Genomic DNA, 14,225 nt, shown 5'->3' with positions numbered 1-14,225 from the left:
TGCAGTGCCTCAGTCTCCCAAAGGGTGGGGATTACCGGCGTGAGCCACTGTGCCCAGTCTCCTCTAATTTGTTGTTAAATCTAGCTAGTAAAATATTTATTTTATATATTGCAGGTATTCCTCATTAAGATTTTCATTAGGGTTTTTTCCCATTTCTAAGATTGCCTGTGTTCACTCATTATGACTATTTTTTGAACTTTTGTTTTTTTGAGGCAGAGTCTCCCTCTGTCACCCAGGCTGGAGGCAATGGCATGATCTCAGCTCACTGCAACCCTCACCTCCCAGGTTCAAGTGATTCTCCCGCCTCAGCATCCTGAGTAGCTGGGACTACAGGTGTGTGCCACCACACCCAGCTAATTTATATATTTTTAGTAGAGACAGTGTTTCACTATGTTGGCCAGGCTGGTCTCCAACTCCTGACCTTGTGGTCTGCCCACCTCGGCCTCCCAGAGTGCTAAGATTACAGGCACGAGCCACCGTGCCTGGCCATTTTTTTTTGTTGTTCTTGTTTTGAGACAGAGTCTCACTGTTGCCCAGGCCAGGCTGGAAGTGCAATGGAGTGATTTCGGCTCATTGCAACCTCTACCTCCCCAGTTCAAATGATTCTTCTGCTTCAACCTCCCAAGTAGCTGGGACTTCTCATGTGCCACCATGCCCAGTTAATTTTTTTGAGACGGAGTCCCCCTCCCAGGTTCAAGTGATTCTTCTGCCTCCCGAGTAGCTGGGATTACAGGTGTGTGCCACCATGCCTAATTTTTGTATTTTTAGTAGAGATGGGATTTCACCATGTTGGCCAGGCTGGTCTCAACCTCCTGACCTTGTGATCCACCCGCCTTGGTCTCCCAAAGTGCTGGGATTACAGGTGTGAGCCATTGCACCTGGCCTGAAACATGTTATTGAAAGAAATACCCAGGCTGGGTGCGGTAGCTCACGCCGGTAATCCCAGCACTTTGGGAGGCTGAGGCAGGTGTTATCACTTGAGGTCAGGAGTTTGAGACCAGCCTGGGCAATATGGTGAAACCCCATCTCTACTAAAAATAGGAATATTAGATGGGCTTGGTGGCACATGCCTGTAGTCCCAGCTACTTGGGAGGCAGAGATGAGGGAATTGCTTGAACCCGGGAGACAGAGGTTGCAGTAAGCCGAGACTGTGCCACTGCACTCCAGCTTGGGCAACAGAGACTATGTTCCAAAAAATAAATAAATTTTAAAAAGAAAAAAGTTAACTAGTACTAATATGCCACTGTTATAACATAGCAAATTAAAATAATGGCATTACTTCTTCAAAATTAAATTATCTCAACTTGGGGCATTTTATTTTTATTTTTATTTTTTGAGACGGAGTTTCACTCTTGTTACCCAGGCTGGAGTGCAATGGCGCGATCTCGGCTCACCGCAACCTCCGCCCCCTGGGTTCAGGCAATTCTCCTGCCTCAGCCTCCTGAGTAGCTGGGATTACAGGCACGCGCCACCATGCCCAGCTAATTTTTTGTATTTTTAGTAGAGACGGGGTTTCACCATGTTGACCAGGCTGGTCTTGATCTCTCGACCTCGTGATCCACCCGCCTCGGCCTCCCAAAGTGCTGGGATTACAGGCTTGAGCCACCGCGCCCGGCGTTTTTTTTTCTTTTTTGAGATGGAGTCTTACTTTGTCACCTGGGCTTCAGTGCAGGGGTGTGATCTTGGCTTACTGCCCAGGTTCAAGCAATTCTCCTGCCTCAGCCTCCTGAGTAGCTGGGATTATAGGCACATACCACCACGCCCAGCTAATTTTCTATATGTTGTATATTTTGTTTTTTTTAGTATCGATGGGGTTTCACCATGTTGGCCAGGCTGGTCTTCAACTCCGGACCTCATGATCCACCAGCCTCAGCCTCCCAAAGTGCTGAGATTATAGGTGAGCCACCTCGCCCGACCTGAACTTGGCATTTTCTCAGCCTTAGACTTCACAGAACTTACAGTCAACACACAACCCCTATCTCCACTGCCTCCCTCTTCCAGCTCAAGTCTATGTTCTATGAAAAATAAGACACATGCAGATTGGCACACACCTGTAGTCCCAGCTACTCACAAGGCTGAAGCAGAAGGACTGCCTGAGCCCAGGAGGCTGAGGCTGCAGTGAGGGGTGATTGCATCACTGCATTCAGCCTGAATGAAAGAGTAAGACACTATCTCAAAAAAAAAAAAAAAAGAAAGAAAAAGAAAAATATGTAAGAAAAATAAACTAGAATGAAAAGACTGTAACTTCTTAAATAACATATTTAAAGTATCTTGTACATATTAAGTGTTAATGACATGTTAGTTATTATTCCACAGCTGCTAATTTTTTAGGAACCACCTAAAAATTTCAGCTGTTTTTAAACCAAATTTTAAAAATAGGTTGCAATCTCAGTATAGAAAGGCATGATGCAGCGCAGTGGCTCACGCCTGTAATCCCAACACTTTAGGAAGCTGATGCAGGTAGATCACCTAAGGTCAGGAGTTCAAGACCAGCCTGGGCAACAATGAAGAAACCCTGTCTCTACTAAAAATACAAAAATTAGCCAGGTGTAGTGGAGCATGCCTGTAGTCCCAGCTACTTGGGAGGCTGAGGCAGGAGAATCACTTGAACCTGGAAGGTGGAGGCTGCAGCAAACTGAGATCGTGCCATTGCACTCCAAGACTCTGTCTCAAAAAAAAAAAAAGAGAAAAGAAAGAAGGCATGATCCAAGAGATAATAGAAGAAATAGGATGGAGCAATACTTTATTTTTACACACTTTGACAAGGAGGTTTTCCATAAACAACCTTTCCAGTGGAGAACAGAGAACATGAAAATCGGCCTCCAGATATCCGGAGCTGTGTCTGCTCAGGGCCGAGGCTCCCCCTTGCCCAGGTGGTGAGGTGGAGGGGTGTACTTCCCTTCCTTCATCAGTTTTTCCCGTTGCCTCCAGATGGTATCCACACGTTTCATCTGTCAAAGGAAAACAGCAATTAAACTGAGAAAGGAGATACAGGCCAGAAAGTGAGAACTGGAAAACTGAGATGAATTTTGGTTTCATTTTTAAATTACAGAAAACCTTTCATCTTACAGGGCCTCTGAAATGAAGTCCACATTTAAAAGATTAACTTGAAATCACTTCCCAAGCTTTTAAACAAATTTTTAGTATATATAACCTCTCTGAAAACAACTATTATTAATATATATAGTAATACAGGTATTTGCAAAACCTTTAAGAGGCATATTTATGTATACCAAGATCTTTTAAAATATTAAAAGTTTAATCTCAGCACTTTGGGAAGCTGAGGCGGGCGGATTACCCGAGGTCAGGAGTTTGAGACCAGCCTGGCCAACATGGTGAAACCCTGACTCTACTAAAAATACAAAAATTAGCCAGGCATGGTGGTGCACATCTGTAATCCCAGCTACTCAGGAGGCTGAGGCAGGAGAACCCCTTGAACTTGGGAGGCAGAGATTGCAGTAAGCCAAGATTGCATCACTGCACTCAAGTCTGGGTGACAGAGCAAGACTTTGTCTCTAAATAAATAAATAAAGTTAAGACAACCTCAGCACTTACATATTCTAGACCTCTCTATGTGAAAGTAGTACTGCTGCTGGTAACTATGCAAAGCATATGAATGAAGCAGAAATAGCCAATCTGAGGTTTCTTTTTCCCATATGGAAGTAAAGGCCTGATTCTTACTCAGCCACTAGTCACCGCCGAGTCCTGAATTCTGTCTCTTCTCCTCCGATAGGGCATTGGTTGCTTCCCAACAAACCAAAGTTATGTTACACAAGTGTGTTAAAGCCACAACAATGGACTGGTTCCTGGATTCTGTGACACAGAAAATTTACTAATCCTGATCACATTATTCCTCTGCTCAAAACCGTCCAGTGGCTTTCTGTCTTACTGAGAAAAAAGATGAATCCTTATAATGTCATACAAGGCCTACTCCTGCGACTTCATCTCTTAGTATTCCCCTAGCTCCCTCCAGTCAGCTCAGGGACCTTTGCACTTGCTGTTCCCTCTGCATGGAACTTTCTTCCCTCATATCCATGTGGCTCACTTTCTTTACGTCTCTGCTCCATCTTCTTTTGCTAAACTCCTCTCTAACTACTCTATTTAAAGTAGCATTCATTAGCTCTGGCCCATAGCACTTGCTATCCTTCTGTTTATTCTAACTGTACTTATTATCACCTTACTTTAACTTGTTAATTTTCTGCCCTTCCTCCCACTATAACATAAGATCCACCAAGTCAGATTGTTTTTTTGCTGTTTTGCTTACTGTATTCCTAGCACACAGACTAGTTCCTGACTTAATTTTTTTAATGAATGACTAACTTGGGCCGGGCGCGGTGGCTCAAGCCTGTAATCCCAGCACTTTGGGAGGCCGAGGTGGGTGGATCACAAGGTCGAGAGATCGAGACCAACCTGGTCAACATGGTGAAACCCCGTCTCTACTAAAAATACAAAAAATTAGCTGGGCAAGGTGGCACGTGCCTGTAATCCCAGCTACTCAGGAGGCTGAGACAGGAGAATTGCCTGAATCCAGGAGGCGGAGGTTGCAGTGAGCCGAGATCGCGCCATTGCACTCCAGCCTGGGTAACAAGAGCGAAACTCCAACTCAAAAAAAAAAAAAAAAAAAAAAAAATGAATGACTAACTTTTCACAAAGACAGGAAGAATTAGTATATTCAGTTAAACATCTCATTAACCTTAAAGAAGTAGTATTGATGTAACTTCAGTTAAAAAAAAAAACAACCCTGATAGAAACATTAATCATTTTTAAAAGGCTACCTTCTTACCATTTATCTTAGAGTCTCCCAACACAAGACGAGTCATGGGTGAACTATGATAACACCATATGTCGAATCTTCCTCTGAGCTAAAAGCAGTTACTTTGGATAAAAGCATAGGTTTTGGAGCCAGCCTTGCCAGGATAAACCAGCCCCACCAATTACTAGCTATATAAGTTCAGGCAATGTCCTTAACTTTTCCTTGCCTTAAATTTTTTTATGTTTGTTTTTTTGAGGCGGAGTTTTGCTCTTTTTGCCCAGGCTACAGTGCAGTGGTGCAATCTTGGCTCACTGCAACCTCTGCCTCTTGGATTCAAGCAATTCTCCTGCCTCGGCCTCCTGAGTAGCTGGGATTACAGGCGCCTGCCACCATACCCAGCTAATTTTTTGTATTTTTAGTAGAGACCGGGTTTCACCATGTGATTCAGGAAGGTCTTGAACTCCTGACCTCAGGTAATCCAGCTACCTTGGCCTCCCAAAGTTAAATTTTTAATTGTATAGTGGGGAAACTAACAGTAACTCATCTCATAGAATTGTTGTGAGAAATAAATGCATCATAATATGCTAAGAACTTACAACAGCACTTGATTCTAATTCTCTGACTCACTAGCTTCTTCATTACAGGGAGGTATCTAGTCACTTAAGGTGACCCTGAAAATGGTAACTTATCTTTTCAAAAAAATCACAGCATTAGGAAGTGACCTTAGAGCAGCAATTCTTTTTTTTTTTTTCTCTCTTGAGACAGAGTTTCGCTGTTGTCACCCAGGCTGGCGTGCAATGGCATGATCTCAGCTTGCTGCAATCTCCGCCTCCTGGGTTCAAGCAATTATCCTACCTCAGCCACCTGAGTAGCTGGGATTACAGCAGCAAGCCACCATGCCCAGCTAATTTTTGTATTTTTAGGAGAGATGACGTTTCACCATGTTGATCAAGCTGGTCTCAAACTCTTGACCTTGTGATCCACTCATCTTGGCCTCCCAAAGTGCTGGGATTACAGACATGAGCCACCACACCCAGCAAGAGCAATTCTTTAATTGTTCCAGATAAGGAAATCAAGACTAAGAAGGAAAGTGATTTGCTCAAAGTCACAAAACTAGTGGTGGTTTGCTGGATGTGATGGCTCATTTCTGTAATCCCAGCACTTTGGGGAGCCGAGGCAAGAGGATCATTTGAGCCTAGGAGTTCAAGATCAGCATCGGCAACATAGCAAGATCTTGTCTCTACAAAAATTTTTAAAAGCTCCATATGGTGGCATGCACTTATAGTCCTAGCCAGCTACTTGGGAGGATAAGGCAGGGGGATGAGTTGAGACTAGGAGTTTGAGGGTGCAGTGAACTATAATCATGCCACTGCACTCCAGCCTGGGTGACAGAACAAGACACTGTCTCAAAAACAACACTAACAGGCTGGGTGTGGTGGCTCACACCTGTAATCCCGGCACTTTGGGAGGCCAATGTGGTATCGCTTGAGCCCTGGAGTTTGAGACCAGAGTGGGCAACAAAGGGAGATCCCATTTCTATTTTATATAAATCAAATCAAAATTAGGGCCGGGTGCAGTTTCTCATACCTATAATCCCAGCATTTTGGGAAGCAAAGGTAGGCAGACCACCTAAGTTCAGGAGTTGGAGATCAGCCTGGGCAACAGGGTGAAACCCTGTCTCTACTAAAATACAAAAAAATTCTCTGGGTGTGGTGGTGCACTCCTGTAGTCCCAGCTACTTGACAGGCTGAAGTGGAATGACCTGAGCCCAAGAGGTTGTGGCTACAGTGAGCTCCTGCCTGGGTGACAGGAGTGAGATGCTGTCTCAAAACATAAGTTAAAATTAACCAGCCGGGTGCAGCAGCTCATGCCTGTAATCCCAGCACTTTGGGAAGTCAAGGTAGGTGGATCATGAGGTAAGGAGTTCCAGACTAGCCTGACCAACATGGTGAAACCCCATCTCTACCAAAAATAGAAAAATTAGCCGGGCATGGTGGCAAGCTAATTGCTTGAACCCGGGAGGCAGAGGCCATCCCCAAAATAAATAAATAAATAAATAAATAAATAAAATAACCAACCAACAACAAATGAGTGCTGGCAGAAAAACGGCATCAAGGCCGGGCGCGGTGGCTCAAGCCTGTAATCCCAGCACTTTGGGAGGCCGAGGTGGGTGGATCACGAGGTCAAGAGATCGAGACCATCCCGGTCAACATGGTGAAACCCTGCCTCTACTAAAAATACAAAAAAATTTGGCTGGGCATGGTGGCACGTGACTGTAATCCCAGCTACTCAGGAGGCTGAGGCAGGAGAATTGCCTGAACCCAGGAGGCGGAGGTTGCGGTGAGCCGAGATCGTGCCATTGCACTCCAGCCTGGGTAACAAGAGCGAAACTCCGTCTCAAAAAAAAAAAAAAAAAAAAAAAAAAAAAAAAAAAAAAAAAAAAAAAAGAAAAACGGCATCAGAATCTGACTCTCCTAACTCCCAATCCAATGTTCTTTCCACCTTACTATAGTGCCTCTTGTTGGTATCAATTTATTCAAAACTTTTTTTTTTTTTAAATGAGACTGAGTCTCACTCTTGTTGCCCAGGCCGGAATGCAGTGGCACGATCTCAGCTCATTGCAATGTCTGCCTCTCAGGTTCAGACCAATTCTCAAGTGAATCTCTCCTGACTCAGACTCCCAAGTAGCTGAGATTACAGGCATTTGCCACTACGCCTGGCTAATTTTTGTAATTTTAAGTAGAGACAGGGTTCCAACATGTTGGTCAAGCTGGTCTTGAACTCCTGACCTCAGGTGATCTGCCTGCCACAGCCTCCCAAAGTGCTGGAATTACAGGCATGAGCCACTACACCTGGCCTCAAAATTAGGTGAAATCTTAATCTGAGCAACAAATAACTGAAGACCAGAAGGTAACATGTGTTGTAAACCAAATGGCTGAAAGATGGCCAACTATGACCCACTGTCCCTCAGTACTACTAAAATATGGCCAGGCATGGTGGCTCATGCCTGTAATCCCAGCACTATGGGAGGCTGAGGCAAGCGGATCACAAGGTCAGGAGTTCAAGACCAGCCTGACCAACATGGTGAAACCCCATCTCTACTAAAAATACAAAAATTAGCCGGATGTGGTGGTGCGCACCTGTAATCCTAGCTACTTGAGAGGCTGAGTCAGGAGAATTGCTTGAACCCGGGAGGCGGAGGTTGCAGTGGGCTGACACTGCACTCCAGCCGGGGCGACTAGAGACTCTTAAAAAACAAAAACAAAGGGCCGGGCATGGTGGCTCACGCCTGTAATCCCAGCACTTTGGGAGGCCGAGGCGGGTGGATCACGAGGTCAAGAGATCGAGACCGTCCTGGTCAACATGGTTAAACCCCATCTCTACTAAAAACACAAAAAATTAGCTGGGCATGGTGGCGCGTGCCTGTAATCCCAGCTACTCAGGAGGCGGAGGCAGGAGAATTGCCTGAACCCAGGAGGCAGAGGTTGCGGTGAGCCAAGATCGCGCCATTGCACTCCAGCCTGGGTAACAAGAGCGAAACTCCGTCTAAAAAAAAAAACCTAAAATATTGCTTACCTCATGATCAATATTCCTGCAGACATCGATACAAAATTATTTCCTGACACTCCCTTATTCCAAGTGTGGCTTCACTTTATCCAAATGCTAACAGCAAATGTTGAAAGAAAAAATTTTAAAGCTTTGATCCTGGTCACTGTGCTATTGTTTCTATTTGTTATATCTAGAACACAGAAATAGACAAAACAACAGCCCCCACCCAGAGATTTCTTTCCTAAGAAAGAGCAGGCCCCTATATATTCTGTAACTCTTTTTTTTTTTTTTTGACAGTCTCTCTCTGTTGCCCAGGCTGAAGTGCAGTGGCATGATCTCGGCTCACTGCAACCTCTGCCTCATGGGTTCAAGCAATTCTTCCGCCTCAGCTTCCCGAGTAGCTGGGAGTACAGGTGCACGCCACCATGCCTGGCTAAATTTTGTATTTTTAGTAGAGACAGGGTTTTACCATATTGGCCAGGCTAGTCTCAAACTCCTGACCTCGTGATCCACCCAACTCAGCCTCCTAAAGTGCTGGGGTGACAGGTGTCAGCCACTGTGCCCAGCCAACTCATTCAACTTTAGAGGAGGTGGATGCTATGCTGTTGACATCCCTTTTCCTCTGCATTGCCAGTCAGGCTCGTGTACATTAATTTCATTAACACCTCCACGTTCTTCAGAGTAGAACGAATCCAGAGATGTTGAATGTAATAGATTTGCAGGGTTAAACCTCTTCTCCAATGAGGATTCAATGGATTCTAAATACTTTTACCCAAAGATTTTCAAGGATCAACATCTAAAGCTAGTTGATATTCTCTGCTTTACAGCCAACCGAAAAAATGGGAATACACACACATGCAATTTCTAATCTATGGCTGGAGCAGGGTAAAATACTAAGGATAATTTGGGAGAAGAAGAAGAATGCTGAGGAACAATATGCCATCCTCATATGTGAGGGCATTTAACTTCCTCTTCAAGGTGCCAAAGTAGGAAAGGTTCAAGTGATTCTCCTGCCTCGGCCTGGTGAAAGGTATTTCACCAGAAAAGCTTTGCCAATTCACACTAGGCAAGCCACTGCCCAATGACCCACTAAAAACACTTCAGAATAGCCCCAAAGAAACAAGAAAGTAATTCAGCTTCCACCTCCATCATTTCCTTACCGTTTTTAGCCGAAGTAAACACTCTATGAAATCATCACGTTCTATCTTGCACTCTTTGTCTGCCCGGGTAATACCGATTCCATGTGCACATTCTATCCATTCTTTTTCAAAAGCATGGCAGCGAGCAGGAAACTTGTAGGGCTGTTCAGCACCTTGGATTGTCCACCACCGATCGAGGTTAATGCCGAACCTTTTCTGCACATCCAAGAAAGGCATGGCTGTAACTGAAAAAGTTAAAAAATAAGTAAATAAAAGGCCATAAGAGGGCAATCAACTGAGAAATTTCTTTTTTTTTTTTTTTGAGGCGGAGTTTCGCTCTTGTTACCCAGGCTGGAGTGCAATGGTGTGACCTCGGCTCACCACAGCCTCCGCCTCCTGGGTTCAAGCAATTCTCCTGCCTCAGCCTCCTGAGTAGCTGGGATTACAGGCACGCGCCGCCACGCCCAGCTAATTTTTAGTATTTTTAGTAGAGACGGTGTTTCACCACGTTGACCAGGATGGTCTCGATCTCTTGACCTCGTGATCCACCCGCCTCGGCCTCCCAAAGTGCTGGGATTACAGGCTTGAGCCACCGCGTCCGGCCTCTTTTTTTTTTGAGATGGAGTTTAGCTCTTCTTGCTCAGGCTGGAGTGAAATGGCACAATCTTGGCTCATCAGTAGCTGAGATTACAGGGATGCACCACCACACCCAGCTAATTTTGTATTTTTAGTAGAGATAGGATTTCTCCATGTTGGTCAGGCTGGTCTCCAACTCCTGACCTCAAGTGATCCACTTGCCTTGGCCTCCCAAAGTGCTGGATTACAGGTGTGAGCCAGCATTCCCGGCCAACTGAGAAATCTCTAAGGAAAAATTAGATAATCATGGTAAGCAGCCCTCTAGAAAGCTGTCTGATACTATTCTCCAGATTTCTTCTCATCAAATTTTTTCATTAAATAGGTTCTTCCAGTTTATGGCAGATAGCAGTTTTTGTGCTTTTTCAAAACTCAAGGAAAAGAGAACTATAACTAAAGAACAATGCATAAAAATACTTTCTCGGCTGCGTGCGGTGGCTCATTCACCACGTGAGACAAAGTCCTGTTCTGTCACCCAGCTGGAGTACATGGCATGATCTTGGCTCACTGCAACCTCCACCTCCTGGGTTAGAGCAATTCTTCTGGCCTGTCTCCCAAGTAGCTGTGACTACAGTCGTGCGCCACCACACCTGGCTAATTTTCTTATTTTTCGTAGAGACAGCGTTTCACAATGTTGGCCAGGCTGGTCTCAAACTCCCGATCTCAGGTGATCCGACCACCTTGGCCTCCCAAAGTGCTGGGATTACAGGTGTGAGCCACCGTGCCTGGTCTAAAAAAAAATTTTTTTTAAATTAGCCACCTGTGGGCTGGGCACACGAAGATCACAAAGTCAAGAGTTCAAGACCAGCCTGGCCACCACTGTGAAACCCCGTCTCTATGAAAAAGACAAAAATTAGCCGGGCATGGTGGCGCACACTGGTAGTCACAGCTACTTGGGAGGCTGAGGCAGGAGAAATGCTCAAACCCAGGAGGTGGAGGTTGCAGTCAGCCAAGATTTTGCCATTGCACGCATGGGCAACAAAAGTGAAACTCCGTCTTAAAAAAAAAGAAAAGAAAGAAAAAGAAACAAAGAAAGAAAGAAATGGGTTAATTAAGCCGGGCAGGTGGCTCAGGCCTATAATCCAGTGCTTTGGGAGGCTGAGGCAGGCGGATCATGAGGTCAGGAGTTTGAGACCAGCCTGACCGAAATGGTGAAACCCCATCTCTACTAAAAATACAAAAATTAGCTGGGCATGGTGGCGCAGGTCTGTAGACCCAGGTACTTGGGATACTGAGGCAGGAGCATCACTTGAATCGGGAGGCAGAGGCTATAGTGAGCTGAGATCGCGCCACCGCACTCCAGCCTGGGCAACGCAGGGAGACTCAGTCTCAAAAAAAAGAAAAGAAATGGAATAAAACTTACCCTGTAGAACATGAAAGACATTAGGAAAAAAAATTTACATGCAAATACATAATAATGTTAAATGCAGGAAAAAAACCTAAAAACAAAAATCTCTGCCTAAGAGGACTGGAAGGATGTGCGCGCGCAGACACAAATGTCAATATAAATGTCTATTCATAGTAGATTTAAAGGTGAATTTAACTTCTAAAGTTCCTTCCCATCCCTCAGTCATCATTTACTGAGTAGTTCTGTTCCAGGCACCCAGATGCGGGATGGAAAGCAGCTCCAACGTTAGCACCAGAGGCACACACTCAAAATTGGGAATCCACCGCATGGAACACGAGTGGGTAAGAGCTCGAAGGAAGAAGCACCAACTCGGCCCCAGAGACCAGAAAATGCCTTTAAGATGGCTTGTGAGTTCGCCAAATGACGATCAGTGAGCAGAGTGTTCCAGCTGCACAACAGCCCGAGCTACCTACAGCCGGAAGTGGGACAATGGAGCGCAGTGTGCGTGACCGGAAAAAGAATGGTATGAATTCAGGAGGTTGGCGGGGCCGAAATCACGCAGAGCCTGGAAAGCTGGGGTAAGGATCGCAGACGTTAGGCTAAGAAACAGAAAGCCAAAACATGTGTCGGGCAAAAACCTAAACTAATCTGGAAAGCAGAGAGAACTGCAATGTCCAGGTTTCGGTGCCATCGGCTGTGGGGGTGAAGCGGCCTGGGAGAGCAGGGCACACAGTTCGGGTTTGGGAGAAGGGGACACACAGCAAGCAAACAGGAAATTTGTTAAAGAGACCTCGGAAGGAAGGTCCTTAAGCCAAACTGCCCCGCGGACATAAGTAGCCCCTACCTATCCGATGCTCGTGCCCTTGTCGCTTCTCTGGCCTTCGCTTCAGGACGACGAGCTTGCGACGCAGACGCCTGCCGTAAAGGGTGCCCGCCGTAAAGGATGCCCCTAGCGCGGCGTTTGCAGCGCGACGTCGGAAGCCGACCTTCCCTCAGCCGTCTTCCCCGGAAACCATAGAAACCAAGCCTATGGCCTGGTGCAATGGCGGATGCCTGCAGTCCCAGCACCTTGGGAGGCTGAGGCAGGAAGATAGCTTCAGCGCAGGAGTTCGAGACCAGCCTGGACAACATGGCGAAACTCCCATCTCTACAAAAAATAAAAAATTATCTGGGCGTGGTGGCTCATGCCTGTGGACCCAGCTACTCAAGAGGCTGAGGTGGGAGGATCCCTTGAGCCCAGGAGGTCGATGGCTGTAGTGAGCCATGATAACGCCATTGCATTGCATTCCAGCCCTGGCAACAGAGGAAGACCTTATCTCAGGGTAGAGAGCGAGAGTGAGAGCGAGAGGAAAAAGAGAGAGAGGAGGTAGAAAGAAAAACCAAACCCAGTAATCATAGAGACATAGAGAAGACCTAGCCATTACTGAGTTCTTGCTCCTTTCTTGCACTGTGGCTAGCATGCTCACGACAACACTGACTGGTGAGGGACTTGGCCAAAACCACAGGGTAGAAAACACTGGCTCCCTGCCTACCCAACTAGTGGTTAAGCACATGGACTATAAACCCAAACCACCACATGGGGTCAAATGTAGGCCCCTACCAATTTCGTGTAACCCTGGGAAGGTTTCTTAACTTCACTGTGCCTCAGTCTCCTCATCTGTTAGGATAATTATAGTACTCACAATGGAGGGTTGCTATGGGGATTAACTGATCTATGTATAGAGCACTGAGACAGTAGCTGGCACATGGGAAACATTCCAAGGCAGTCGCAGTTCTTTGATGTCTCAGTTTTCCGTTTGTGGATCAACTGCTACCATGCCTGTCATCTCTTCTAGAAACTCCAATGACTCCCTTTGACTGCATCAGAGACTCTGTAAAGTGCTGTGTGTATGTCTTTGGGGGGTGGGCAGGGGGTGGACCACAAGGTGCATGAGATATTATACATTGGAGGTATGGGAGGAAAATACTAGTGTATATGTGTGTGTGTATATATATATATATATATATATAATTTTTATTATTAATTTTTATTATTTTTGAGACAGGGGCTCACTCCCATTGCCCTGCTAGAGTGCAATGGTGTGATCACAGCTCAACGTAGCCTCAACCTCCCGGGCTCTGGTGATCCTCCTACCTCAGCCTCCCGAATAGGTGGGACCGCACATGCATGCCACCACTCACCTGGCAGTCATAATGATCATTATTTTATTTGAGATAAGGTCTCACTCCATCACCCAGGCTGGAGAGCGGTAGTGCTATCATAGATCACTGCAGGCTCAAACTCCCTGGCTCAAACAATTCTCCTGCCTCAGCCTCCCAAGTAGCTGGGACTACAGACTTGCCACTATGCCCAGCTAATTACTTTTTTTTTTTTTTTTTTTTTTTTTCTGAGATGGAATTTCACTCTTGTTACCCAGGCTAGAGTGCAATGGTGCAATCTTGGCTCACTGCAACCTCTGCCTCCTGGGTTCAAGTGATTCTTCTAGCTCAGCTTCCCAAGTAGCTGGGATTACAGGCACATGCCAACATGCCCAGCTACTTTTTGTATTTTTAGTAGAGACAGGGTTTCGTCATGTTGGCCAGGCTGGTCTCGAACTCCTGACCTCATGATCTGCCTGCCTCAGCCTCCCAAAGTGCTGAGATTACAGGTGTGAGCCACTGCACCTGGCTGCCCAGCTAATTCTTAAAAAAAAATTGTTTTTTTTTTTTTGTAGAGATGGAGATCTCTCTATGTTTCCCAGGCTGGTCTCCAACTCCGGGACTCAAGTGATCCTCCTGCCTGGGCCTCCCAAAGTGCTGAGAT

General features: G+C 45.8%; 1 protein-coding gene across 1 annotated transcript; it reads right to left on the bottom strand.

Annotated features, from left to right (window-relative positions):
* Positions 1-2,714: 2,714 nt before the first annotated feature.
* Positions 2,715-12,375, bottom strand: NDUFS5 (NADH:ubiquinone oxidoreductase subunit S5). Its single transcript, XM_010347567.3, has 3 exons — positions 12,267-12,375; positions 9,463-9,686; positions 2,715-2,951 (listed from the first exon to the last, which is right to left on the bottom strand). Exons 2-3 carry the CDS (start codon positions 9,676-9,678, stop codon positions 2,847-2,849), a joined length of 321 nt encoding a protein of 106 aa, XP_010345869.1. The 5' UTR covers positions 9,679-9,686; positions 12,267-12,375; the 3' UTR covers positions 2,715-2,846.
* Between the last annotated feature and the right edge of the window lie 1,850 nt (positions 12,376-14,225).

The sequence above is a fragment of the Saimiri boliviensis genome, chromosome 11, assembly GCF_048565385.1.
Source record: "Saimiri boliviensis isolate mSaiBol1 chromosome 11, mSaiBol1.pri, whole genome shotgun sequence".
Lineage (NCBI taxonomy): Eukaryota > Metazoa > Chordata > Mammalia > Primates > Cebidae > Saimiri > Saimiri boliviensis.
This window is presented reverse-complemented; position numbering and strand designations above follow the sequence as displayed.